Source organism: Aptenodytes patagonicus, chromosome 15, assembly GCF_965638725.1.
Source record: "Aptenodytes patagonicus chromosome 15, bAptPat1.pri.cur, whole genome shotgun sequence".
NCBI classification, from domain to species: Eukaryota; Metazoa; Chordata; class Aves; order Sphenisciformes; family Spheniscidae; genus Aptenodytes; species Aptenodytes patagonicus.
In genome coordinates, this window is record NC_134963.1 from 10,042,052 (window position 1) to 10,069,921 (window position 27,870).

At 40.5% G+C, this 27,870-nt stretch overlaps 3 protein-coding genes across 8 annotated transcripts; 2 read left to right on the forward strand and 1 right to left on the reverse strand.

The window, feature by feature from the left end:
• Positions 1 to 33: 33 nt before the first annotated feature.
• On the forward strand, positions 34 to 5,683 carry HSCB (HscB mitochondrial iron-sulfur cluster cochaperone). 4 transcript variants are annotated; one of them, XM_076353006.1, is made up of 7 exons: positions 34 to 260; positions 330 to 426; positions 996 to 1,085; positions 1,617 to 1,761; positions 2,638 to 2,685; positions 3,126 to 3,208; positions 3,978 to 4,135. In XM_076353006.1, exons 1-6 carry the CDS (start codon positions 34 to 36, stop codon positions 3,188 to 3,190), a joined length of 672 nt encoding a protein of 223 aa, XP_076209121.1. In that variant the 3' UTR covers positions 3,191 to 3,208; positions 3,978 to 4,135. The 4 variants fall into 4 exon arrangements, with proteins under 4 accessions (XP_076209121.1, XP_076209120.1, XP_076209119.1 ...); XM_076353005.1 differs by lacking the exon at positions 3,126 to 3,208 and having other exon boundaries at positions 3,978 to 5,683; XM_076353004.1 differs by lacking the exon at positions 3,978 to 4,135 and having other exon boundaries at positions 2,995 to 3,208.
• LOC143167515 (solute carrier family 2, facilitated glucose transporter member 11-like) lies at positions 5,347 to 18,624 on the reverse strand. The gene is made up of 12 exons (XM_076353003.1): positions 18,326 to 18,624; positions 15,880 to 15,978; positions 14,072 to 14,232; positions 13,335 to 13,459; positions 12,940 to 13,069; positions 11,540 to 11,688; positions 9,309 to 9,496; positions 8,722 to 8,832; positions 8,507 to 8,608; positions 6,907 to 6,982; positions 6,506 to 6,633; positions 5,347 to 5,550 (listed from the first exon to the last, which is right to left on the reverse strand). Exons 1-12 carry the CDS (start codon positions 18,341 to 18,343, stop codon positions 5,347 to 5,349), a joined length of 1,491 nt encoding a protein of 496 aa, XP_076209118.1. The 5' UTR covers positions 18,344 to 18,624.
• Positions 18,625 to 18,804: 180 nt separating this feature from the next.
• Positions 18,805 to 26,205, forward strand: CCDC117 (coiled-coil domain containing 117). Of its 3 annotated transcripts, none has more exons than XM_076352789.1 (6): positions 18,805 to 18,887; positions 19,231 to 19,592; positions 20,322 to 20,372; positions 20,743 to 20,976; positions 22,429 to 22,566; positions 23,114 to 26,205. In XM_076352789.1, exons 2-6 carry the CDS (start codon positions 19,237 to 19,239, stop codon positions 23,364 to 23,366), a joined length of 1,032 nt encoding a protein of 343 aa, XP_076208904.1. In that variant the 5' UTR covers positions 18,805 to 18,887; positions 19,231 to 19,236; the 3' UTR covers positions 23,367 to 26,205. The 3 variants fall into 3 exon arrangements, with proteins under 3 accessions (XP_076208904.1, XP_076208906.1, XP_076208905.1); XM_076352790.1 differs by having other exon boundaries at positions 18,808 to 18,887; positions 19,234 to 19,592; XM_076352791.1 differs by lacking the exon at positions 22,429 to 22,566.
• The last annotated feature ends 1,665 nt before the right edge of the window (positions 26,206 to 27,870 follow it).

Below are 27,870 nucleotides of genomic sequence, written 5' to 3' on the forward strand. Positions count from 1 at the left end.
CGCGGGGGCTGCTGGGAGCTGTAGTCCGGGAGGATGCAGGCGGCGCTGCGGCAGGGTCTCGGCAGGGCGCGATGGGCGCTCCGCGTTTCCGAGGCGGCCCCGCGGCCTCGCTGCGTCGGGCCGGGCTCTCCGCCGGCCCTGCGATGCTGGAGCTGCGGCAGCCCCCTCCCCGGCGCTGAAGGGCTGCCTCACTTCTGCCCCGGCTGCCGGGCCCTGCAGCCGCCGGCGCCTCGGCCTGACCTCTTCCGCCTGATGGACTGGTGAGTGCCGGCGGGGCGGCCGCGGACTCGGCCGGCCGCGGGTCTCACGCCGCCTTCTGTCGCCCGCAGTGACCGCTCCTTCCGCGTCGACGCGCAGCAGCTGCAGCGGCGGTTCCGGAGCCTGCAGCGCGCCGTTCACCCCGATCGCTTCGGCCAGAGGCCGCCGGTGAGCGCCGGGGCGGGCGGGGGCGCCCGGTCTCCCCCCGGCGCGGCTTGCGCGGTTTCCCGGGCGGGTTGGACGGGCCTCGCCGCCTCCCCCGTCCCGGCGCCCCGGCCCGCGGCGCCGAGGCCGGCGGCGGGGCTCGCAGGGCTCCGCGCGGGAAGAAGCCGCCTTTCGCGTTAGGCTGTGCCGTCCGTCGCGGGGCCAGGCGGCGGCGGCGGCCCTGCGAAGGAGAGCGCCGGGAGCCCGCCGCCCTCCCGTTCTGGGATTATAGGGACTCCCCATGTTTTGTTCCCTGATGCTTGGAGGAGGCTTCTACTCACAGATTTGCGGCGGAGGATGACGATGAGGGGCTGAGGGGCTGCTGTGGTTCTCGAGATCTTAGTCGTGTGAGAGGACACAGTTTACAAGTCCAGATAGCCGCCTCCCTGTTCCTCGTATCGCAGTTAAAACTCAACTTTCAGTGTTACGCACACGTATTGTCGTGGGAACACTATTTCTCTGCAGGTAACAAAGTGTAATGTATTTTGCCGCTTGTTATTACCTTGCTACTATTATTTCTCGTCCATTCGCAGAAAGAACAGTACTACTCTGAGCAACACTCTTCCTTGATTAACAAGGCCTACCAAACACTCCTGAACCCTTTGAGCCGTGGCCTCTATCTAGTAAGGTGTCCGTTACGTATCTTACCAATACTCCTATAACTAATCACAGGTGGTAATGTAATGAATCAGACCTTTGACTCCATCATCAACATGCTAATTTGTGTTCCTCTGAAGAGGATCACGAGGGATTGAAGGGAGACCGAAAACAAGCTTCTCTGAAAATTAATCAGCTTTTCCACTATTTTCTTTAACCTTTTACCGATTATTGCCATCTCGTTCACTGCCTGTTATGCTAATTTGTTTCCTGCATCACACATTGTGTTTGGCCATGGCTGTTCCTTTGAAATTTCAGTCTGGCCCTTGGCAGCCTTTGTTACCTTTTTTTGCTTTGGTTAACTGCTGATTTTTATGCTCTACCTACGGAGTTAGTTTTCAGACTGACTCTGTTTATGCACATTTCATGGAATAAACCGGAAGTTTATCAGATACGGATCTGAGTGAGCCCTACTAAAAGATTTAACATTCAAGAAAATAATTCACATTGAAATAGATGCAAGATGTGTATTTCCAAATTCCTATTTTCTTCACCAGCTGGAGCTGAATGGAGTAAAGCCGGCACAAGAGACAGACTGTGATGGAGACTCAGTGTTTCTCACGGAAATCATGGAAATTAATGAGAAATTAGCAGAGCCTAAAAATGCGGATATCCTTGAAGAAATTGAAACTTTAATTAAAGGTAGGTTATGATTTGAGGGGTTTGTACAGAACTAATTTACTGTATCTTGTATGACAGGAGAGTCTCTCTGAAGGCTTTTTCAGTCTATTTCTTTTAGTATTTCTAACTTGCGTTAGTCTTGAATTGACTCACTGCAAGAGCTTCCCCCCCAAAACCAATGTTGTCTTTACCAATTTATACCACCTGAACATCAAATTGGCTTGAGAAAAATCTGTATAACAGTACCTGTTCTAACGGCAAAATAGGTGTATATATATTGACTATAAAAAGGAACTTCTTATTCAACCTTCAGCAGATCAGGGCAAGTAGACTGTTCTAAAAGAAAGAACGACTCAAAATAAAGTTTACTGAAATGCTTGACTGACCACATTAAATAATTTCTTCATTTATACAGACATTGCATTTCTTTCACCTTCTTCAACTTAGCAACCATTATATTAAGTGGTTATTAACAAGCAACTTTCTTGTTTATATTGTTGGTGATACCCAAAACATTGTTTATTCGTGTATTTAATTCTTTGCAATAAGAGTAGCGTGCCAAAAGCAGTTAGAGTAACTAGAATAAAAACTAAGTAGAATAGAAGAAAATTAACTGTAACAGGGTAAACTGATACACCAAAAGTAAGTTAGATTTCTGGGAAGTTAGTGACCATTGATTTGCATTGGAATTGCTGTCTGTAAACCTAAACCTAAACAAAGAAATATATGTTTGAAATTATAATATAAAAAAAAATTGACAGCAATATTAGGGAAAGCTCTCTTAGCTCCCAAAAGACTATGAGACTAGTAATTAAGTTTCCCACCACAATCAGAATGCAGTGATATTAAATGTACTAAGTATGTAACAAAATGTGAATGAAATAATTTGTTTTACAGTTAAACAAGAAGAACTGACCAAAGAGGTGACTGCAGCTTTTGAAAGAGGTAGCTATTTCTGTGAAGTATTTAGCTGCCATAGATAGCAGTTATAAATGCTTAAAACCCCCACATTCTCTTATTGGCAAATATTTCCTGAACTACAGAACAGAAATACTGCAAAAATAACTGTTCTTTGTTTGGTATGTAGAATAAATACTTCTAAGCTGAGCTTTCTGCTGATGCAGGAAATTCAGGACCTCACATTAAATTAAAAAAAAAAAAACACAAAAGTTCCAGTTAATTCAATTTGCATCAAAATGATCACTTCAAGTGGGAATGCAGATGCTAAGAATTTTTTATATGTTTGTTTCCCAGAATACTGGGAAGGACAGACTCTTTTCTTAATCAAACTTACCACCTGTTCTGAGGTTTCAAACTTGAATTTGGGAGATCTTGCTCTGCAGACCTGACGCCGTCAACAGAGTAGCGGGTGCCGTTCTTTGCAGTGAACGTCAAGACAGGAACAATTCTGCTGCTTACCACTGAAGCTGTATGGCAAGAAAAGACCTGATGCCCCATTTAGCCTCAGGTTTGAGGGACTTCCTGTGCAATAATCAACATAACTTTATTCCACAACCAGTTGACAGGCAGGAGCTTGAACCATTCCAGACTAGCTTCTTAGTCTGGGAAGAAACCTTTACATTTCTCTCCTGGGTCTTGGAATGCTTTTATTGTTAGGTTTGTGTCGTAGTGTGTTGTAATTGTAAAATATCAAACCCAAAGTAGCGCTGGCTAGGCCTGCATGTGAAGAATTATATCCTCATAATCCGTCGCTCTTCGTACTAGGAGAGTTAAGGATTGTGTTGCATCTGTCCTTGTCAGTAGGTAATAAACCACCTTTCTTCTCCAATTGTTTAATTACGGAGAAACTGTTTCAATATCAGTTGTGGAATTGACACTATCCGTACCGGAGTCCTACAAACCTTTTGCATTTTTCAGTGATGGCCGTTGGTCTAATTACATACATTAAAAAAAAAAAAGTTTGTTTTGTCTATGTACTTGAAATTCCCCAGTGGCTACATCAATACTATAGCCACTTCACAGAAAAGTCATTAAAGGGTATTCATGCCACATTTCTTTTCTAGATTGTACATTTTTACATGTTTTGTGGAACATCTCAATTGAGGTGTTCCAAAACCATCCACAATGAAAATAACAGGCAACATGGTTTTAATAGTGTATGGGTCCTTACAGCTTGGGTACTGAAACGGGTGCTGTCATTGAAATCTTGAGATTCGTTTTGAAAATGAAAATTCAGCCCTCCCTCTGTAAACTAGTAATGTTTTATTTCATTTCAGATGATCTTCAAGAAGCTAAGAAACTTCTAGCCAAAATGAAATATTTTGCAAACTTAGAGGATAAACTAAAGAACAAGAAGATCCCTTCCTGATACTGCCTCCTTCACCATTAAGAGTTAATGTTATTTTCAATTAAACAGCTGATTTAGTTACTAAAATCAGAAAAATGGTGTTTGCTTCCTACGTTTTCATTAAAAGCTTTAATTCTGAGAGAAGGAAGATAAACATAAAAGAGATCCAGTGCTTACTGTAGCACTTACTAAGTAACAGCTGGAATCGGGAAGTGCTTACAACCAGAAAAAGTTGTAATAAGTAAGGTAGGACTACTCTCCTAGCAGTTACAGGTATGGAGAGGAGTATCAGAGAGGCACACAAACACCGTATGCAATTAAGATTTCTTACTTTTTGACTACTAAAATACGAAGAATTTATTTTAAGTTGAGAAAGGGTCCTGGACAAAATGCTGGTGATTACGCAGAAAGCTCATTCAAAAGGTCCTTCAAGCTCTCTGTAGTCTCCTTGTGTGTGTTCTATCAGACCACCTTGAAAAACCTTTAAAGGTGAAATGTATTTAATTCCTATCATCTGTCCTCTCTGCTACTTAGTGCTTTTTGTGATGTTGATCTCAGTCTGCCGGGAACTGACCTTCAAAACTAGAAGAGGTTCTACCCTGTTGCACAGTTTAAAATGTTAAGATGCTAGGTTAGGGCAAACAAATAAACCCAAACTCAAAACCCAGAAACTGTTTTTATTAGTACCCTTTTAGGAAACAAGTCTTTCTAATAAACTTTATTACAAATAACAGTAATTCAGATAGGGGCTGTACTGGCTTTGTACAGTTACAGTAGTAGGAGTAGATGAGGAATGTCCTTAAATCTTTCAAAGAAGTTATTTAAGTGAAAAACAGCAACTAAATACCCCAATTTATATATAAACTAGAATATTTCAAGTATTGATTTCTCAGTAGGTCAGTTCTTGTTTGGGTTTTAACGCCTCAGAATATTTTATTCAGTAAAGCAGTAACATATGCTTGATTACCCGAACCTGAAGGGGCTTAGAAATAAAAGAAGAGCTACTGAATTATTAGAAGAAATCTGCCGGGGGGAGGAATTCATTGAACACCCTCTCCTGGCATTCCTGCATCCCTACAACATCAAGTTGTAACTAAACATTGAGTCTTCTATGTATAATATAATACGGTTTTAATAGCATTTCAGAAAGATTAACTTGCCTTTAATTAAACTTCCTCTAAATATACAGGAGGATTTAATAAGCTACTTGTTCGTGGTATTACACTGCTAATTTAGAAGACACTGTTCATAATTCTCATTTAAGTTCTGTTACAGCTGTGAAATTACACAGAATTTTTTTAAAATTCATCATGGAGTTGTCCTCTTTCATAAAGCTCTGTTTCCTTTTTTTTGGTATTTCTTCCAAAATTAAGCTTGTGAAATTCCTTTTTGATTTCTAGAAAAGATTTGTTTTTTGTCTCAGGAATTACGAGGAAGATGAAAGCAGCAACTAAGGAGCACTCCAGTAAGAACACCAGAAAACAATACTGCTTCAGTCCATTCTGAAAATAAAATGTATTTGATTGCAACATATTTCAAGTATAACAGTGGATTTGGGGAAATAAAAAGTTTTTTATTCCCACTCACACCTAACATTGCTGCTCAGGTATTTTTAATAAAAAGACGTTGAACCTATCCTTACTTTACATGTGACTTTTTTTTTTTTTAGATAAAAGACTACGAGGTGCTGTGCAATACACTTGGTAGTCTTATTTAAAAAAAAAAGATAAATCGTTTAAACACAAACTAAACAATTCACAATGTAATGACAAGTCAGCATTTGCTACTTAGCCATCTCATATTTTAAGATTATATGATTTATCTTTTTCTGAATGTTTATTAATATTTTTCAATGCTATACATTAAAAAACCCCAACTATCTTACTGAGAAGCAGAGTTCAACCAAGAAGAAAGCACTGTCAAATCAAGATACCCTGCTGCATGCTGTTCCTGCACGTTTTCCTCTCAAGAATAAGTGCTAAAACTGAAAATACAAAGCTAGAAATGAAAGCCTACATTGTTTTTCCTAATAATCTTCCTGATCACGGAACCCTCTGTATGTTAGTGTGAGCTCTCAGAGAAGATGTGAACCACTAGCCCCAGGTACTACTTCTACTTTACTTTGACATAAAAGCACAAGGCACTATTAAGAAATGTGTTATTTGAATCTCAATATCTGATTAAGTTTTTCTAGTTTTGATACCTTCTCCATTTTTTTAATCTGAACATGAAAATTACCCCCATGCATTCCTTTTATTTTTCATTTATTGTGTTTTATTATTTTTTGTTAATATCTAAAAAATATTTGAAGAGGGACTGAATCTAGTTATACTCAGTCGAGGGGTGGGGTGCATCCTATGTTTAAGTGTTACTGTATAAGAAAAAGCAATTTGATGGAACCTGAGAGAAGATGAATGGGAGGTGAGGCAATTAGGAAAATGTGTTCTGCTTACTTACCACTATGAAGGGAAAGAGCATTCCAATTGTGAAGAAACTAATCCAACTAACAGTCCCTCCTATCATGTAAGCAGCAGGACGTGAAGACTGTATAAATAATTCAGCTGTCAGGGTATTTGTTATGCCACCTGAGGGAATGAGTTCCAGAAACAGAACAGGTTATTATTCTAAATGTCCATTTGCGGTATTTCCAATGCTGGAAAAACTGAGTTGCTCAGTTTCAGGCTATGGGAGACTAAGCTGTTCTGATGAGACGGGCTCACTTGTGTTCCTTAGCCAGAGCATCAGCAGCCTTACAGTAAATACTTACTGCCTGGCTTACACAGCAGAGCTGCTGACATTCCCCCCCCGGCCCCAGACGCACATTTCGCCACTTTAAAACATTCATTACTGTGTAATACCTGGTCCCAACCCAAAGCTCAAGATGAAGGCAAATACAGATGTCATGCTCACATAAGGCACCCATGAGTACAGTTCCTGGAACAGAAGAGAATGAGAAGGTTTAGTTCGGATTTTGATAATCCAGTTTTAAAGTTTGGGTTAACAGTTACATTTCCTTTTGCTATTTTATGCAACTAAGACCAACAGTCAGTCATGGCTGTCTACAGCCAATTTATTTAACAGTACTGCTTCAGAGAAATTAAATATTGTTCATTAAATAACTTCCACTAAATGGAGTAGTACTTCTGTCGAGATTTATGATCGGTCCTCCAAGGCTAAAAATTTACATCAATATTGAATATAACAATTATGTGTTTAACATTTTGTGAGTGTTTACTTTGGTATTTTATACTGATCCCATGAGTTAGCTGTCATTGAGCACTTTCGTAGCATGAAAAGACTTACCACATTATTTATGTATAGATAAATTTCAATAGTGCAGTAAAGAAACATTAGGATTACTATATACATATGAAACTAGGTGCATTGGAAAGACCAAACCTAAGCTTGAAATCCAAAAGCAAACCAAGAAATTTACAAAAGCTCCAATAAAATAATTAAACCTAGGCCTCTGCCTAACGGCTGGCTCATTCTACTTTTTGCCTGGCCTAGCAGCTTACTTTACTCCAACCACACAGAAATTACTGTAGGTGCCTCTTCTGTGGCCTGCTTGCCAATCTGTGCAGCCCCTAGCCCTACTGTCCCTCCAAACATCAGACCTGCAACGTGACTGCACGTGATCCACCTGTTTAAAGCCAGCTCCAAACACTGACGGTGTGGGTAGGGAAAGACTTGCAGCTCTTTAATCCTACCTTTGTCAGATAAGGATTTATCAGGCAACCAAATACTGACTAAATCGAGTTGCTCGCTGTTGGAGCTACACCTACATCATCTTGCTTGGATTACCTGAAGGTAACAGTAAATATTTAGTACAGTACACTCTACAAATGTAGAGATAGATTTGCTCTAAACGTTCATTTCAGGAGGTTTGTGGGGCTGCCTTATTTGAGCTGATAGGGTATACAGAACAATTTACATCTCTCTATTCTACATCAAAAAGCGAGGCAGGATGTTGCCTTCGCATGATAAATCTAAGGCACTGTGAACACATCTAGTGAGTTTCCAATAGTATTTGTGAATTTACACTTAATGGATTTAAGTGTCTTTTGAATTTCAGCATCTTTACAATACTTTTTGTTTGATTGTTTGCTTTACAATTAAGTGACTGAAGTGGACCCTGATGCTTAATATCATCACTATGTAGTACTTCATCCTAAAATTATTTTAAAAGCTAGAATAAACGCTGTTTTGTCATCACTTAGTTTTGTCAGCATTAAACGCAGCTGCAGCTTTAAGACAAATACATGATCAAATCTTAGCTGAGAACATTCTCTCATTTTAGGGAAATACGGCTGCAGAATTGATCAAATCTTTCAACTGCTGTCATTTTTTATGCTGCTGTTAAAACCTATGCAGCTCTCATCTTCCAGCTTCTTCTGAGTGTCACAGATTTTCACTCACTATAGTCATCATGTAATATAAATGAGTCCTTCTTTACACCTGGTAGGTCAGAGAGAACGTTAAAACAATGCTCCAAAGGGTCATAAGGAGATAACCCCCAATGATGAGATATCTTCTTCCCACGTAGTCTATCAGTAAACCCTGTGGACAAGACATAATTTTCTGTTACTATATTGATCTGATATTTACCAATGTTGTTCTTCAAGAAGAATCATTACACTTTATGCTAGGAGGTAGAATAAATTGTTACTTACACAGGTGAGGGCTGTGAGGCATTCACAAGCTCCAGTGCCGAGTGTCACATACGGGATTTTTTCTGCCGAGATCCCAGCTTGTTCAAAAACGTAAGTTGCATAAAAATAAATCTACAACAGAAAAAAAAAAAAATGGGGCGTTCCCAGTAGTTAAATCGTCAGCTGGAAACAAAGTCAAGTTCATACTAGATATAGCTCAATGTATTTTATATTGTGAGTTATTAATTTGATGTAAACAGCAAGAAGAATCTGTTAAATTCATGTCTAGGTAAATAGACTGCTATCATAAAAGCAAATACTTACTGAATACAATACTTCACATTCTTAAACCAGACACAATGGGATAAGCTGATCCACTTTTATTTACTTTTTCAGATGTAAACACAAGTATTAAGTCATTCTTTAAAGAAATTTACATACCAGAAACACAGAAATGAAAAAAGAGAAACACAGAAATAATACAAAGACATTCTTTCCCACTTATCCCATTTCTCTGAGCTGCTCTATCTGGATCCTTCGTGTTAATAAAAGGTTGAAAAACAGATGAAAAATAATTATTTAAGCTGTTTGTATGTATGAAATCTTACAGCATTTATCCCACTGAGCTGTTGGCCCATAGTCATCACAATCACCGTAATGAGCTGCCATCTCACACCACGATCAGTGAATAATTGCCAGGGCTTCTTGGGTTTCTCCCCATCTAAGGCAAAACATTCCTGCTGTATGTCTTCCATCTCCCTTCCATACTCTGAAGAACCATGAAATCGCTTCAAAGCTAAAAAAAGAAGAAAATAAATTCTCTTATGTTTACCTATTGACCACAACTTCTGGAAAATCATCTCTTTCCATAATGACCTGGCTTTTGCTAGGATATGAAAACTTTCTGCTTTAGGAAGGTGGGAAAAAAGTCACTTGCTTTGTGACTTGTTTTTTGCTTCACGGTTTTCCAACATTTTTGCTGTGGTGGATGTGGAGATTTCAGTGGCACTACTTCGCTTTTTTTAGAGGAATATCTGACTTTGAAATACTCACCAAGCAAAATATTTTTAAGTGTTTTATATCTGAACCACAGACCTCCAAATAGTCTTTTCATTAAAGGACATTCTAACCAGTTTGAAGTCTTTTGCTTAAATCCTAGGCAGATATCAAGTCTTCTGCTATGTCCCTGTCTTTGATTTTGCCAGTGGAACGCATTTAGTGAACTGGAGTAAAGATGGTAAGTAATTCCTCTAAGGCAAGTATTATCAGAAGTCATTTGCATGCAAGACTAAAATCTTTACTAATGGTCCTAAAACCTAGCAGTATATAACATCAGTTCCTCTAAAATTTTCAAGATTAAATATATCATAAGTGACAATTTGTCTGCTTAAGGGCAACAGCAGAACTTCTGATGATCCTGAAAGCAAACACTCCAATGCTATTGTTATCACTAACCACATAACTAGCTTGAAGCTCTAGCCACTCTTCAGTATCGGTTCAGGAGAAACCACAATTCTTGGGGAAAAAAAAAATCCATGATTATATTATTTAAAAAAAAAACGAGAGGGAAAGACTTGAATATGATACGGACATTGCAAGCTTCACTTACATTTAAAAAATTACATTTAATGAAGCCCAAACCAAGTCATAATCCGAAAGGGACTTCATGGTCATCTTGCCCATGGCTTCCAAATCAGACAGAATTAACTCTATAGGTCATTTGTAGTTACTCTGCTTTTGCAGTTGTGATGGTCTACGAATATTTTTGGGCAAGGTAAGCAGAGAGAGCACCATTTTTATTAGATCAACTGACAAACTTGGGGGCAGGGAAGGAGACAGGCCTGCAGGCACAGATGGCTTTATCTAAAAACATAACTTTTTTGTCTGTTTGTTTTTTAATTATCTGGTATAATACAAGATTTCACCTCTCTCTGTGAACCCCGCCTCTTCTGTAATTCCTAACAAATTTTACCTTGGCCTAAAGGCTTCCATGAATTAAGCCTCTTTAACTTCCTTTGTTGAAGATCTTTCCACAAGATACACTGTTCTATCTATGAATACCTTTTCCAGACAATTAAAAATTCATACGCTCATCAACAGCACTTCAAAAGAATTAACAGAAGAAAAGCAAAAGAAGAAATGTTTTTCCTTTATTTATGCATACAATGAAAATTGAACTAACTACAACCCTATCAAATGCTAACAAGGTAAACTTCCTTTGTTTGTTTTTCTCATTTATTTAGCATTTTAAATGGAATATCCAGGGATCACGTGTCATTTTATGTCACTGTGAACTACATCAGAATTATCATACCAGGCAGAAGTAGAAACACTGAACACATTTCTGAAAAATATGTGATTGACTATTTTATTGTCCAGATTTGTACACTGGGATCTCTTCTAAGTTCTTCTGTCCTCTCAATTTTATGACTTAGTTATTATTTTAGAGAGGGTCTTTTCATATTTATTTAGCAGACCTTCAAACTGAATTAATTAATCAGACCTGCTTACTTACAGTGACTAATACTTTACTCTTCGGAGGAGTATTCCACCGGTTCTCTCTAGGAAGTAAAACACCTTTAGAGATTTCATCAGAGAGTTACAAAACATGAACATGTATTTGAAATGAGATAATGAAGTTTTGTTCACAATCCTCTATAGACTCCTGAGTTCCACAATCCCTTTTTCCATGTAAGCTCACCTGAGGAAAAACATGGGCCAAAAAGCACTAGGCGATAAAACTGTGCTGTGTTGATAAAGAGAAAAGGAGAATCTGGAACCCAATATACTCATTGTACCCTTCTGAAGACACAGAGAAAGTATAAACATTGTAAGTCACCTTTGGCACAGCTCAGCTCATCACCTCTGTCAATAAGAAGATATCTGGGACTTTCAGGAAACCATGGCAGGAATAAAAGTTGGGCAAATGCTGGGAAACAGCTGCTGGATAGCAACAGAGGCCAATACGTTTCTCCACCTAATAATTCCCTGGGAGAGATGTGTAAAAAGAAGGAAAAAAAAAAAGGAAGTAATTAGCTATTGGTGACTATTCAGAAGACTTTTGGGAGAAAGATGTTCATCCTTCAAGAAAAGTTCCCTTGTAACCAGTTACCTACGTCTTGTGAACCTCAGCAGAAGAGGCTGGGAAAATATTTTCCAGCCACTCTGAAACCAGGTTTCACTCAGGAAGAGATGAGCAACACTACTTTACGGCTGCTTATTGCCGTGTTGGTCCTAACCATTATTTTCAGGTTTGCCAAAGCAGCGTTTTCTAGCGATGCAGGAAAGTAGTAGCATACGGACTTCACCTTAAGGTCAGCAGCAGCATTTCCATCTGCTTTTGAGAATCATTCAATAACTTAGGATAGAAAGGAACTCAGAAAGTCATCTGATCCCATCTCCCATTCAAAGTTGATCTAATGAGAAGGTGTATTACATAGAAAGGAATCATTAAAATTGGTACAGTTAGAATCAGCAGGATGATGTGTTGTGGGCAACGTAAACTTGTTAAAATAGAAACTGCATTGCATTTTAAATACTGACCCTAGATTATGCAGTCTGAAGTTTATATTCTACTTTATTTTGTAGCACTTCACACCTAAAGTATCTAGCAAAATCAGTTAATTCAGAAGCTAGTAATAAGGAAAAAAAGAGCAGTCTAAGTGCTTTTGGTAGAGGGACAGAGAAAAAACATAATGTGCTGTTACTCAGGGAACTAGCAGTTGCTCTTAGGGCAGTGGAAAGCTTCTAGCAGACTTCATGAAAACAGCTTTTCATCTTCAGTTTGTGCAGTCTCTGTTCTTGGTACTTTTTAAGATCCAACTCAGTGAAGTCCCTTTCAACTTAATCTGATCTCACAAGGGACAAAACCAGCAGTAGTGCTACAATACAGAAATTATGAGTCCTTTGCTCTCAAGTCCTGTCTTATGAACGTCCACCATCTCCAGCAAGAAAGTGGCAGAAAATATGAACTCAGCATAAATGTACCTGTTTTACTGATGCTATTCTGGCTGACCCATCTAAACTGAGAATACTTCCCTGGGGAGATAGTACAGATGGTTTGCAGCGGCAGGAATAAGGTGACAAAAGCAGGCTTTTCTTCTTACAGTCAGACCTTATGTGTGAAGTTGATTCACTAATGCTACAATGGCCACAATGAGTGTTTTGCAGGGAGCTGCAGGGAATTGGAATTCTTTACATGCGAGTAACGCAAGGCAGGAAAAAAAATGCATTTCTAACCTCAAACCAATTATTTGTCCTGTCAGAATCCCCCCAGTCAGAAAGATGGAACTCCCCATGGCCATGCCACCTCTAAGATGTTTTGGGGCAACCTCCCCGATATACAGAGGCTGCACACAGAGCCCAATACCTGCAAGTAAATGGAAAAACATTCTCCTATTAATAGATTTTGCTTTGAAAAGAGTTACTGAACCAAAACATGTAGGAAATTGGACTTAGTTAATCTCTCTATTAATTTAGCTGCCGTCAGATTCCAAGTTAGACTACAGAACATTTTTGTCATCATATCTACAAAGCAGCGTACAAACAGATATCATAATACCTAAAGAATCGGCAGTAACAATCATTTATCATTCACCGTAGTTTATTGAAAGTAGGAATAGGAAATCATTCACCTGAATTTATGCCAATCAAAAACCTTCCAGCAATCAGTAACTCAAACAATCCTGTAGGAAAACTGATCCCCATTAAAATGGAGGCCAGTATTGCTATAATATTATTCATCAAAAGAGCTCCTTTCCTAAAAAGGAGAAAAAAAAGAAAAAAAAAATTAAGGAAATCTGCAATAACGTTTTTTAAAAAGTTTTCCACTCTGGTAATATGGAAAAAATGGGCTTTATACTGAAGAAAAGTGCTATTCACTGGAAATCCAGATATCTGACACAACTATTTACTCATATTTTTAAAAAATGTCTAAACATAAGGATACTGCATAAATATGACAGAAATGCCTGACAAGGTAGGAGTGGGGTTTTGTTCATTTATGCTATATCTATACAGAACGTGCATGAAATGTTACAGATTGCGCAGCATGTCCTTACTGGCATGACAGCTGCAAATGTTGATAGGGGACCTGTGTTTCCCACCATACCATATGTGCATACTCCTACTTAGATTTCAATAAATGTAATGGAAAGACTAGACTGGAATGCTATAATTCAGGGCTCATCTTTTAAAGTCACATTGGAACACACTGTAAAATTCTACTAGAAAACTCTGCTTTGAAGTAAAAAACATTTATAGTCACCTAAGGTACATTTTCTCCCACTCTTTTTCCATTTATTTACTTTATATTCCAGTGAGAAAGTAGGAAAGGAAAACATGCTGCTATGTGCCTGCTGCTGTAACTCACCTGCCTAGCCGAATCGCCATGCTGCCTCCAGTAAGAGCTCCACACAGGCCTCCAAGTGAAAATATAGAAGCAATGACAGACCAAAGAAAAGTCAGCAAACCTGGATGTAGTTCCTTGTGGTAACGACTAGTCCAGGTTTCATTTAAGAACCTGTGTATATGCTGCAGTAGAAAAGAACAATGAATGTGTAGCATTATGTGTAGCCCTACAGCATAGCACTATAAATAACTTGCACCTCAATCCTGAAAACCAATTCTGGGAGCTAACAGAAGAGATCATCTTAGTTGTATTATATTAAAAACACTGATGACTAGCAGAATCTTGACCACAATACCGTTTCCTACTCCCCATACATCTCAAAGCTGCTGAGCAGCTTTGCTTTCGTACCCTACCTCAGGAGAGGCTGTATTGCACTAGAGGAGAATATATAACTGCTACAAAAGAGCTTTGAGGTCCTTCTGAACCTCAGAAGGGGGACAGGGTGGATGTTTGTGCACTTTAGGACGCAGGTCCTACTGTTTTTTAGGAACATCTCAGAGCACAGAGGTCTCACATAACAAATTTCACTGTCAGGAGACTCATTCTGACACTTGGTTTTAATCTCCCTGCCTTAGTGACATCCAACAATTCATAGTAAAATCCCTTTCTGCAACTCTAATATTCCTCCGCCTTTCTTACAGTATTCATGTGTCAGAACTTTTAAACTGTTATTCCACATGCTTGGTTTCCTCAAAGTTGTCTTTAGAAACTCTTGAACTGATAGGTATCTGTAATCAGAGGCTCCTGTTCTTAGCCAGCAAACAAAGACTTAACAGAAGAACAAACTTCCTGGACTCTCCCTCTGTTTCCAGCATGTTATATGTTCTTTCACAAACAGCTTATTTTAACCTTTGTAAAAAGCATACCATGTTGTAGCAAATTCAGACTTCACAGTTTCACAAGAAAAAAATCAGCTGACAGCAGAAAATGATACCCATCACTTTCACAAGACCATTTGCTCAGATCCTCGAGTCATCCACAAAATATGCAGAATCCTCAAGGCCATGGCAATGGACGCAAAAGTAACAAGTGAAAATACCTACGAGATACTCAGACACTACAGATGCAACTTTTTGGCTCTCTAAGAAGATCTTTCTCAGTAAGTTGCCTTGTGATGGACAACTGTAACTATCCTTTCTCCCTGTTACCCAGTGACAGGACGCGTGGGAATGGTTCAAAGCTGCATCAGGGGAGGTTTAAACATGACATTAGGAGAAATGGTGGTGACATTTTACAGAAAGGGTGGTCAAATACTGCAACAGGCTTCCTGGAGAGGTGGTCGATGCCCCAAGCCTGTCAGTGTTTAACAGGCATTTGGACAGTGCCCTTAATAACATGCTTTAACTTTTGGTCAGCCCTGAAGTGGTCAGGCAGTTGGACTAGATGATCATTGTAAGTCCCTTCCAACTGAAAATGTTCTGTTCTATTCCATTCTATTCTTAATGCTCTGGGCTCTTTTAGTCAAAAGTGTAACTTTTGGAAGACGTTACTTATTCATTCAGTTAATCCTTCTAAAACAGACTTTAACAGAGGTATTTATGTGGCATATTTGGCACTTTTATCTGACACGGAATACCTCTGATGGGAGGTACTCACAAACAGATCCACACGAAACCATTTTGGAAATCAACAAGAATTCTTGACATGAGAGGAAGCCTGCCTTGGTTCCCACTGCGATCGCAGTAAAAGTGCATGTGGCCTCTCGGCCAGTTCGACAGGATACCTCCATTACTGTAAAACAACGCTGTGAACAAGAGACGATATTTTACCTGGGTGGGTGCATTGATAATGGACACATTATACCCATACTGAAAGGTCCCTCCAATTCCAACAGCACAAACAGCCAGAAACAAGGTCCAGCTGGGGAGCTAGAGAACAGAGGAGAGTAACGGGCATGAAAAGAGTTAGGGCCTTGAACCCACATGCATATAATATCTAGGAGAAAATCACGGTGAAATATGTCATGTATTTAGTTTTGAACAGTGAAAGTATTTGTTTAGAAAACTACATAAACTCTGAAACACCTGCAGCCCGAGAAACATTTCACGCTGACTTTGGCCATGATCACTAACGTCTTTCAGAGATGCAACAATTACAAGTATCCAGATTAACTGTAGGCAACACAACCATTGCACTGCTGACGGCGTATTTACTGAACTGTGTAAATACTTTTTGCATGAACCACGCTGCTCACAGTGTCTATTTTTAATGAAAGAATGTTAGGACTGTTTATGTTTGGTGTTAGAGGCACAACGACTCAGTATAAGAATTAACCAAATCCCAATTCCTACGACTCACATTTCATCTGAGATGTGAGAAATAACAATATTTTATTTCCCTCAGCAAGTCCCTAAGTTGATTACTAGATGTCTGCAAGTTAGCAGGTGCTAAACCTTAGTATCTTAAATCACAAAATATTGTTCACTGATAATAGTATTTAATCTAAAGTTTATTAGCACGTATTTTTTAATTTTTCAATACTGATTACCTAGTTACATTCCTAAATCAATATTTAGGAATTAAAATTAATAGATTCACAGATTCATAGGTTTTAAGGTCAATAGAAACCACTATTATGATACATTCGAATCTCAAGAGAGTCTAATTGGTCATAAAATATTATACTTTGGATGAGGCCTCTGGGTCAGAGAAGATCTCTAGAGGTTTATACAGTGTCTGGCTTTCTGATGTGATGCTTCTTGACTCTACTTTTTATTGAATATGATAGTACTAAAAATAACATCCAGTTCAAATATTTAACAACCCTTTCATTAAAAATTAGGTCCTAATTTTATCTCATAGTGTCTTTCTGTCTAACTTCAGCTGGACACAACAATGTCTCCCATATTAAAGGCAATTCTGTGATCAAATTTCCTCTTCCTTCATAGATAAAGACTGTACGTAATTTTTTTTTATAAGCTTGTACTCCCTGAATTTCTCATTGTAAGGTATATAGACTAGTTCTTCATCATTCTCATTCTTGGTCCAGTTCCCAGAAATGTTGAGTTATTCCAGATGCTATACTGTATTCTGAAAGAGCTGTGTCTTTCCTGAAGATAATTCATCAAAATTTCCTTCATTCAGGACTGAAATTCAGAAAAAGTTGAAATTGATCTTATTAAAGTAAAACCCAATTAATATTTCCTTATGGTTTCCCGAGAATAAAAAGTGTTTCTCTGAATGACAACCAAAGCAATGAATTAGGAGTAATAAATAAGGGCTGCAGCGAGTACGGTAGAAAAATAAAACTAGAGGTGGTAAATATAGGCACTGCACACTCTGACCTTTCCATTAACCAAATACTGTCAAGGTATTTTGTGTGTCTCATGGGTACAATCTGGAATCTAGAAGAGACAGAAAACAAACAAACTAACAAAAAACCCCAGAATCGTTAACGTACATCACATAACTTACGTTTTGTTATGACAGCTCCGTTCTTCCTGCCCAATCAGTCTGCTCATTACACTAACACGTTGTGTCACATTGGAGTTTGGGCCACGATTGCTCAGAGCACGGGCAACAGCCTTATCCGTTCTGTAAGCTACTTAACGCCTGACAGTTTATAAGAACTTTCACCTCATTTCAGAAACATGCCACAAACAAAATTCAATTTACATTCAATGTAAAACATAAGAATCAGAAAACGTGCGTTTACAGCTTCCATTTTATAACACAGCTAGGCGTCTAAGGAAAATACAAAACTCTACAAGCCTGATCATCTACTGTATTTTTATTTAAAAGTAAACATGAAACAGAGAGTTTCACATTTGTGCATCATGGTTAAAGCTCAAACTCTCTGCAGGATCCATCTTCAGAGACCAAGACAGTTCTGCTTACCTTGCTGTGCGTGCTAGACCCTCTCAGCAGGGGCTGGTACTCCATTCTTAGTATGGGCTGAATTTGATTTCCTTTGCAAAATTTAGTAAACTACACTACAGGAATAAAAGGTGCCAAAGAAATGAAGTTATTATTGTATTAAAACACAGATTTTTGCCTTCCGTCTCCAGCCATTGGGATTCTTCTCAATGGTTCACGATTTTTTTATGACAGAGATGTTCAACTTTCATAAAGCCTTACGGCAGCTACAGAGAGCTTTCCCGTGTTTAATACCACAGCACACGCACTTTCTTCATTTAAGTCGGAGCAGAAAACACACCCGTTAGCCACCCGCTAGCTGCAGCTCTCGGCTACCAAAGAAAACGACAGGGCGATTACCTTGCGCGTCGGTGTCATACCTCCCGACAGCTCACGACTGCAGCGCTCGCTCGCTGCTTCCACACGGCTACAGACGGCGGAGCGGGGGAAAGCTGCGGACCGAGCTCCTCATCTGACTGGGATTTGGCTGCTCCGCGGGCGGCCCGCCCCAGCCCGGCGGTTCTGGCTGCCGTCCACGGCGATTACGCCAGGCCGCAGACAAAAGCTGATCTGTCTCCATGCTCCCTTGGGAGCCGGGGCTCGGCCGCGGCCGGGGAGGGCAGGGGCCTCTCGCTCCCGGCGGGGACAGCCCTGCCCTGCCCTGCCCCGCCCCGCCCCGGGGGTCCGTGCTGCCCCATGGCCGCCACGGCACCACCGCAGCCGCGGCGCTGGCGAGGGCTTCACGCCCCGCGAGCCGCCACCGCCCGGGACTACAGCTCCCGCCGCGCCCCGCGGGCCGCCGCCGCCCGGGACTACAACACCCATAGTGCCCGCGCCCGCCTTCTCCAAGCGCGGCGAAAGGCCTGGAAAGGACCTGGGCTCTGGCGGTGTCGTCCAGCTCCGGGCCCGGCCCGGCCCGGCGGTGAGCGCTCCGCGGCGCGAGCGGGCGGGCGGGCGGGCGAGCAGCTGTCGCCTGGTGTTGCGCCGGGGCGGGCCGGGCCCCGGTGGTGCCCGGGGCGGCCGGCGGTGCCGCTGGGCCGGCTCACCTGCGCCGCCGCGGCGCTCGCCAGCGCTGTTCAGCGCGGGTCTCCTGCGGGAGCGCCTCGGGCTGGGCCGGGCCGGCGCCGGCAGCGGGAGGGCGGCCTCGGGCCGGGGTCCCGGGGCGTCCCGCAGCACGGCGGGCGCCGGCCCCGGGCCCCCCTGAGGGGGCCGCCCCGCACGGTGGTGCGGACGGGCGGCGTTGATGTCCTCTTTCTCCCCGGCAGCAGGAAATGGCAGCGCTGGGCAGATCCTGTCGGGGCATCCCTGCGGGTCCTGCCGTGGAGTTCCCCCAGGCTCCGGCCGCTGCCCCTGACCGCCACGGCCCGCCGGCAGCCGCGCGGGACGACCCGCAGCCTGGAGCCCTCGGCCACGGCCGTCTCCAGCCACCCATGATGATAATGGCAGGGAACGGAAGCGACGGTGCCGATGGCGGCGGTTCCTCCGGCCTGTATCTGCGAAGCAGCTTCGACGTTGCCTCTCTGGCTGCGCTTGGAAGTTACAACGAGGGCTTGACGGTCGCCCCGGTGGGCTCCTTCACGAGTGCGGCGCACCCGCAAGGCCTGCACCAGCAGCAGGGCCACAGCCAGTAAGTGCAAAACCAGTTACCGCTGGAACGGGGAAGGAACGCATTTCCCAGCTGCACTGGCCGTGTGAAATAAGTTTTCTTTTCAAGACGGGTTATAATTTGTTTTCTTCTAGTAGTGTTTCGCTTGTGCAATGTTAGAATTGTGTTGCGCTCGTCTTACGGCCTTGAAGTTTGTTGGTAGGGGATGAGAGCGCCTTCTAAAAGGAAAGAAATGGGATTAAGTTTACCAATATCTTGACATGCTTTTAAGCTCGTGTACTTTTTTTACTTTTTTTTTTTTTCACTTGCGCTTTCTCATATGTGAGCACAAAAAACTTAAATTATTCCACAAAATGTTGTTCTTTGGTCATATTTAATTTGAGTGTGTCACTGTGAGACAATGTATTAAGAGACTGAAGTTGGATCACGTGTTGCTTCTTGAAGCGTTTGAATTTTAGCAAAAATGGTCTTGCTCCTTGTGGAAAAAATAAATAACGTAAAGGAGGAGAAATTAGCACAGAATTCTGCTCAGAGAACTGAGTAATTACAGCCTCCTTTGACTTTCTTTGGAACAAAGTGGTCATTTATTGTCCCAAACTTCCATTCCCTTCACAGCTGGTGACGTACTGCAACTGTTGCTCTTAGCTGCAAGTGAAATTTTAAAAGGGAGGAAAATATTGTTTGAAAATCTCAATGTCACTGGAAGATATAATTAGAAGCTAAATAACCATTTGTTTTTTTCTTTTGCAGTGTCTCTGTTCGCTGTGGAAAGAAGCATAAGCTAGAAGAAGAGGCGGAAGGGTAAATTAAATTTGTCTTTTATAACCTGAAAAATCTTAATTTGCTTTTTGTTTTCTATAAAGATTTGAGCACATCTCACCTACAACATATGCAGGAAGGGAAATTCTATCATTGTTTCCATTTGGAACTCTTCTCCTGAGTTGCACATAAGCCCAAATCCTTTTCAGTTACCTAATTAATTGTGTAGCACTGATTTTCTTGCATGGGTACCCACATTTTAATTAGAGCAATGTGGATTTATTTTCTTTGTGGAGGTTGTGTTTCCATAGTATGTCAAATCTGTTGAAATGCACATGACTTTCTATAACACTTTTTCCTGTAGAATGACACATTTCTCTTTTGACAATTGTAAACTTATTTTGTTTCCTAGTTGTCCTGTGAGGAAGAAGAGACTGACAGGAGCCAAAAATTGCCCTTTGAATCCCAACACTGAAGAATGGATTCTCTGTGCAGGTCAGCAGGCAGCTGGGGAGGTAGCAAGTCAGTATGGTGGCAGCGGTCCTGAAACTGCCATGTTAGAAATTCCCTGTGAAGAAATGGATCAGACAATGGGGGAACAGCAATGCGAGGTTGCTCGCAGGAAGCTTCAGGAAATTGAGGACAGGTAAATGCAGGGATTGAGTAGACTGGCTTTGCTGAGCTTTCCCTTTTTTGGTGGGCATTAAGGGTTAAATCTAGCACTTAGCAGTGTGATAACACTACTGTAAGTCTGAGATGAACCTTCTGTTCAAGTGATTTCTTTTTCGGCTACCTGTGGTCGTACGAGTCTTGGGGCTGATACTGTGGTCTGAAATTGAGGGTGCTAGAGCCAGAGATGCTGAATGAATAACTGCCTTTTCACAATCATTATGCAGCATATGTATACCATAATGGGGTTTTATGCTCTTTTGTGAGTATCCAGAGCTCAAATTTTAACTGATGTTATCTGGTCAGAATTGAGCTCAGCTTTTTTCAACCAATTGCAGCTTGTTCTGTGATTAACACTTCTAAATGCTCAAGATAGATGTGAATTTGTCAGTGTAGAGAATAGCAGGAACCAGAGAGATCTCTCTGCACATATGCTATGAGACTGAGGTTCATCTTGCTCTTAAATACCAGATGGCTTGATGTTGGGGTAATGGGGTGGCTACGGGCAGTCTATTGCAATCATTTAATAAATGTCCTGTGCATTCTTGCCTTTGAAAGATTTCTGGGAATGTCACGTGTATACATCAGTTGATTGCAGTTGAGCTAGTATTCCGAAATATCTAAAATGACCACTGCAGACAGTTGTTAGAAAAGCCAAAAGTTATATAAATTATAAAACAAGATTTTTTTTTAGATGATTACTCCATAGATGATGCGTGAAGGGAAGCAAGGTACTGTTAGACTATTTTATTTTTTCATGAGTCAATCAGAGTAGTGCTATATGTCTTTATTATCTGGCTATATCTGCATTACAAAGTCTGTTTTGGACCTCTCAAAGGATTGTTCCCCATCCTTCCCAGATACTCTGCTAAATTTTCTTTAAAAGGTTTACCAAAAACAAAGGAGATGCCTCCAGTTTGTTCTAAATGCTTCAACTTTTTGTGCCGTTTTAATCTCTGAGAAATTGGTGCAGCGTCCTTAAAGGTTAAGAGCTGTATTCAGTAGCTTTTCAATAATTCTCAAAGTTAAGATATGGGGAATTGAGCAGGCGAAGCTACTGCATAACTGAGACTCACTCTTGTAATGTGACTGAATCATACGCTTTCCCCTGAAGTGAATTTATTTATTTTCTCTTAGCGTATGTCTGCATTGCGCACTGCTGGACGATGCAGGGATAACAAAAGCTAGCTCAGGTACCAGAAGTGGCATAGCTGCTCAAGTGGCTTCTATGGTAACAGTCATTCTTAGGGTATATTGGCCCAAGAGGGACTCATGTTAACATGGCCCCGCTGCTTCTGGTACCCAGCCTAGGTCAGATATCTACACTGTACAATGCAGTGCACGTAGGTATAACTGTAGTCTGCAGTGGATGTGCCTGTTAACAGTATGCTCAATAGTGTTTATCTCCCTCTTCCCCCTCCATTCCTAGGATAATTGATGAAGATGAGGAAGTTCATGCTGATGGAAATGTTAGCAATCTGCCCACTCTTATCCTGTCAGATACCCTTAAAAAAGGGATGAAGAGGGATTTTGGTGAAGTCCTGACAAAGAAAATAATAGAATCTATGTAAGTTCTGGAGGAAATCATGGTGCTATGTAGCTAACACATGCAAATGAAAAGAGAGACCCAGTCTCATGTTTGTGGAGATGTCCTTAATTACTGCATGATGCAGCCAACGTTGTATAACAGACCATTCATCTGGTCAAAAATAGGAAAAACTATCCTAATGTAAAAGAGAAGTAAGTGTAACTGTAGTGGTCATCAAGCTGTCTGTTTTGTACTCCTCATTTTGTACAGAGTGAAATTTGTTGAATAAACCATTATATCTTGATTCTTATGTATGTGAGTTTCCAAAAGAAGGAGGTCCTGAAGCGTGACCGACAGTGGTCATCAAGTTTGGTGCAAAAGAATAGAAAGAAAATACAGGGTTAGAACTAGAAGTAATGGAACTAGTTAAGGAAGAGGCAATTTAATAGGGGGAAAAAAAAAAAGGTATATGGATTCTGGAATATAGTTCCAGGCTAGCACAAAGGATGAAGATACTCACTGGTCTTCTGCATTTAATAGTCGTGATTGGAGAACTTAAATTTAACTAAGACTCCATCCCTTCTAGGAGCCGTCCTTCTATGGAGCTGGTGCTTTGGAAACCTCTTCCTGAATTTCTCACAGATAAACTGAAGTCTGTTTCTGTTAAGAACTTCAAGCAGCAGAGTACAGACGGATGTCAGGCTAAGCAGTCAACACCAAGAGCTGCTTTTGACCCACAGACTGAAACATTCCCTGAATCACAACAGACTGCCATGTCTCCAGATCCATATGCTAGTTTGGGAATCTCTGGGTGTGCAGAAGAAGAAATGGAATTGTAGATGCCAGATTTTAGACTGGAAGTGGTGAGCTTCTGATGTTTTTTGTTGCTGTTTTCTGATTCCTTCTTTCTTTCTGGTTTGATGTGTGAATCTGAAGTTTTATTACTTGTTTTTGTTTTTCCTACTAACAATCATAAGAAGGTGGATTGGCCAGACACAACTTAAGGAAACTGAAAAAAACCCCAAGATTTCTGTACTCCAGTCTGTTAAATATTCTTGTTTTTACTGAGAAGGTAATCCAGAGGCCTTTGGAACAAGGAAGTAGCTTTCCATCTTGCTTAATGGTGAATTATCCTCTTAATTGTCCTTGGTAAAGTATAAAAGCCAAATATTGAATGTAACTGTGGCTTAAGCCACATCTTTCACTTACTGAGCCATGAAGACTTTGGTGCACATACTATGCTTGGTCAGTTAGTTTAATTTGAATTACAAAAAGGTATGGAAAGGAAGAAATACTTCTGAGTCTAGTCACAGATAGAAAAGCAATCCCTATGGAAATACAGCTTTTCACACTATTTCATCTATGGCTGTTTCATCTGTGGCTGGTTTGTACCTGATGTAAACTCAAATATAGAAATTATACATTCTGCAGCGTGGTAGGGAAGGAATGTTATAGCTGAGCATAAGCCTCTTGCTTTGTAGAAAGTAAAACCAGCTACTAACTTGCAAGATATCTCCTAACTTTAGTCATCTTTGGTTCACTGGCTCCTAAATTGTGTTTGTGGATTTTTGATGCCCTGCTCCCCAAATGATGCAAAGTCTGGAGAAAAGTGGTTCTCGGCCAATTGATTCACATTTTACATTGTGCTCTGATCCTTTGTATGCATCAAGTTGGAAAGTCAGTTCAAGATAGTGTAAGTTTTGATTAAATAAATGTCATCCTTTAATTTTGATAAACATGGTAAATAAATCAGATAACAGGGAGCTGATTTACTGGCGTAAAGAGGGTCAAATGCTGATTATTGTCTGTAACCAAGTCCCAGACTTTGAGACTGCTGGCATTGGTGGTGAAGTAAAAAAGATGCTTGTATTCTTCCTGAGGGAATCTAGACTTAAAATTTAAGCCAGAACACGTGCCATTAACATAATGTCACATAGTTAATACAGATGTATGCCAAAAGAATTTTGTGCCCTGCTTAGGGTGTTAAGAAAAGGAATCCTCGGTGAGTTATTGCTTGTACCTTTCCTCAATGCACAACAGCTCCATTATGCTTAAAACCCTTAAACGAGGCAGAGAACCTTATCTTCTGTTCTTAAGTCCTTGAGCTTTCTCAGAGATACCTGAATTGAGGCTTTTCGTAAGAAATTCCTTTCCAACTAATAGGTTCTTTTCAGAGTCTTAGCATCCCAGTCTGGTTTTGACATCTAGCTAACATAAAGGAGCAAGTACACAGTAATGCAGCTGTTTGCATAAGAAAATCTACTCTTCCTTTGCACAGCTAATTGATAACCTTTGTGATGGTATTTTTTACTGTTGAATAACCCATAGTTGATAGTTTAAAATTAAGCTTCTCTTTTTGCAGTCATCCTTTCTTTTCTTTTGGCTGACAGCAGAAGCTTTGTTCAAAAGATACCCCTATTTGTTAAATCCTGTCTATCTTGCTGCTCTTGTCGAAGGTTGTTTGAAATTTGCTGACTCTTGCTAAAACATTTCAGAGCTTCACTAAAACCATTCCAACATTCGAATAGGTATTACTCTGGAAACTGGTGTATAACTTTACCATTCTGGAACTTTTATTAAATTGGAGAACATGTGCAGCTTTATCTTGCTATTATATCTAATTTCATTTCAGGGTCTGCTATAAACCTCTTGCATGTACTGTGTAAAATTTCTTATGTATTGTTAGGCTGCTGAACGTGCTTAAAATCTACAACCTTTGACATGCTACATTGCTTGAGTATAAAGTAAAGCAATGCAGTTTGGAGCAGGCTGCAGTCACTGCAGATAGAAAATGTGGTGCCTCCAAATAATTACCTGTTTTTAAGCTTGTGGGATTATAGTGAAAGTTCAAGGTTGGAACTGTTCTAGCTGATAGCTCTGAATCCTAAATAAACGCAAAAGAAATGATAAATCAAAAATTTGATTAAACCATCTCGGCAACACTAAAATTGTGACAAAGGGTGTAGAAAACTGTTGGAGGCTTAAATACGTCAAATCTAGATGCAGGTTTTTTTCTTTTAAAAATGACAAATTGCATATCAAATTTGCAGAAGAAGAAATGTTTGTAGGTGGCTTTTAAGCATACTTTTTTCCTGTTATGTTTGTACCAAAGGTTGACTTTCAGAGGTGTATTTCCTCTTAATTGTTTGATGCTAATTCAGCATCACTGACCCCTGTTACTCTGCCATCTGAGACAAGAATATAGTGGTGGACTATTGACAAAGACCATGAGATGGGGAAAAAACTGTGTCCAAGAAACTTGCTTTGGTAGAAAACATTTATTTTATTTTTTTCATAATTCATTTCTGCCCTTGTGGTAGGAGAGAGCAGGGTTGAATCACTTAAATTGATGGGGGAGGAGAAGAGTGGGGCAGAGCAGGAATCAAGTATCTAGGAGGACTGAGCACGATTCTTGCTATAGCAATCCTTTGGAGAGGGTGAGAGAGAACAAGCTACTGGGTGTTTTCAAACTTCTGTATTTGTAACAGTTTCATTTGTTGTTGGCTTCCTTAAAAGACTTTTTATTAATGCTGTTTACAAGCGGGATGGCAAATGTGATGCAGTATTAGGAAAAACTTTATTTTGAGATATGGAAGATCTGATTCTGGTCTGTCTTCTCTTGGGACCAAATCACCCTTTGTATGTCAGTTTTCAATAAATTTTCTAAAATATTTTTTAGATGGCTGTGTTTCATTCCTAATAAAAGTGAAAATCTTGAGAGTGTATGTCCAGTCCTTCAACTGGAGGGTAAAACACTCTTCTGGCCTAAGAAGATTTTTAATTTAACTGCAGAGTCCCAAGGGCATGTCACTTCTTTCCTCCACGGTGTACAACAGGACGGGGGGGGACAACAGCAGGGTGGAATAAACCTGAAGCTGCCGGAAAGGAAGATCTGTAAATCTGTCATGTATCCAAAGGCCTCTAACAAAGCAAAGGCGTACCAAAAGGTGTTGCTTGTGTCTTTAGATGTTTCATTTTACTTCAGACTAAAATTAAGAATGCCTAGCTTGCTTAGTTCAGGATAAAATCAAGAAATGGTTGAGGAGAGTTTTAAAACAAATTCAAATTTTAATAATTATTTTACTGGAATGTAACACTTTGCTCTTTTGTTTAACATCATCTGTTCAAGAGTTTTTCAAGCAGCTGAAGGACAAAGATGGGTGTGCTAGATCAGTATTACCTTTGCTTTCAAAATGAGAGAAAAATAGCACTTCAGGTTTATATTAAAAAATAAAAAACCCTGAGGTTTCTAGGCCGAGTCAAACATTGACTTGCTTAAATTGTACTGTGGATTTAGACAAGACAAAATACTTCTCCAATGCAGAGTCAGAGAGAGGAAAAGAATAGTGTAAAACCCAACCCACTTAGGATTGTGTAAGGCTCTCTTGGCTGGCTGAGAGTCTCCTTGGGGATGTGGCTGGGAAACTGTAGAGGTGGGAGGAGTATCTCGGTTACAGAGCCAACCCTGCGGAGAGGGACAGAATTTATTTTGGCGTGGAGTTGGAACTGGACTTGTAGTTGTTCCAGAGCCTGTGTCTTGTATCAGTTAGCTAGGGCAGATGTGTGGCTTCCATCACAGATGATTTATTTAATCAAATGCAGATATAACGTACATGTGAACCACTGGGTCTGGATCCATGCTCCTTGTGAGGCAAGTAGGACTCCAAAACAGAAGTTAGAGCAATCAGAAAGCGGTCATCTTAAGGAAGCATACTGCAAAGGTGAAATCTGCCGCTCTACGCGTGTGTTACTCTTCCCTCTGCTGCCCCAGCTTTGCCTGGGTTTAGTTTAACTTAGCATCTCTCATCTACAGGAAGGTCTCAGATAAAGATCCTCTGGAGACAGCTTAAATTCTCACACTTTAATCTGGATGTTGATATACTATATAAATATATAGATTTAAAAAAAAAAACCCTCATCCTGCCTTGGTAGCACTAAGTGGACTTGATTCTAGTAAAAAATATTAATGCTAATAGAAATTCTGAATGCTATTAGGCTTCCAGATGCCCAACAAGAACTATTTGTGTGCTTCTAGTGGAAGAGATCTCAATAAATATTAGCAGCTTGTCTTGGAACCTAATGCTGCCAGTAAGTCAGGATAAAGCGTGGCAGGAAATACTTGTAGCTGTACGGTTGAAAAAGGGAAGGAAAACAGTGTAAATACTACTTCATTGAACATTTTTTTGTCTACTGCGCTTCAGAAGGTTTGGGTGTGAACCTACTAAACACAGGCCTTTTCCAAATATGATGGAAATGTGACCGTAACAGAATTTTCCTTGAATTTTTTTAGAAGTTAAAAATTTATTGCTCATCGAGACACAAAATGCGTTGGGCGGTAAGTTA

Coding starts and splice junctions, on each gene's coding strand:
- HSCB (XM_076353004.1), top strand. CDS start 34: ATGCAGGCGGCGCTGCGGCAGGGTCTCGGCAGGGCGCGATGGGCGCTC. Junction 1,086..1,616: donor TGAGCCGTGGCCTCTATCTA/GTAAGGTGTCCG, acceptor TTTCTTCACCAG/CTGGAGCTGAATGGAGTAAA. Junction 2,686..2,994: donor GACTGCAGCTTTTGAAAGAG/GTAGCTATTTCT, acceptor TTTGTTTCCCAG/AATACTGGGAAGGACAGACT.
- LOC143167515 (XM_076353003.1), bottom strand. Junction 11,689..12,939: donor GGACAAATAATTGGTTTGAG/GTTAGAAATGCA, acceptor CATCTCTCCCAG/GGAATTATTAGGTGGAGAAA. Junction 6,983..8,506: donor CGTTCTCTCTGACCTACCAG/GTGTAAAGAAGG, acceptor CTTCTGTTCCAG/GAACTGTACTCATGGGTGCC.
- CCDC117 (XM_076352789.1), top strand. CDS start 19,237: ATGGCAGCGCTGGGCAGATCCTGTCGGGGCATCCCTGCGGGTCCTGCC. Junction 20,373..20,742: donor CTAGAAGAAGAGGCGGAAGG/GTAAATTAAATT, acceptor TTTGTTTCCTAG/TTGTCCTGTGAGGAAGAAGA. Junction 22,567..23,113: donor AAGAAAATAATAGAATCTAT/GTAAGTTCTGGA, acceptor CATCCCTTCTAG/GAGCCGTCCTTCTATGGAGC.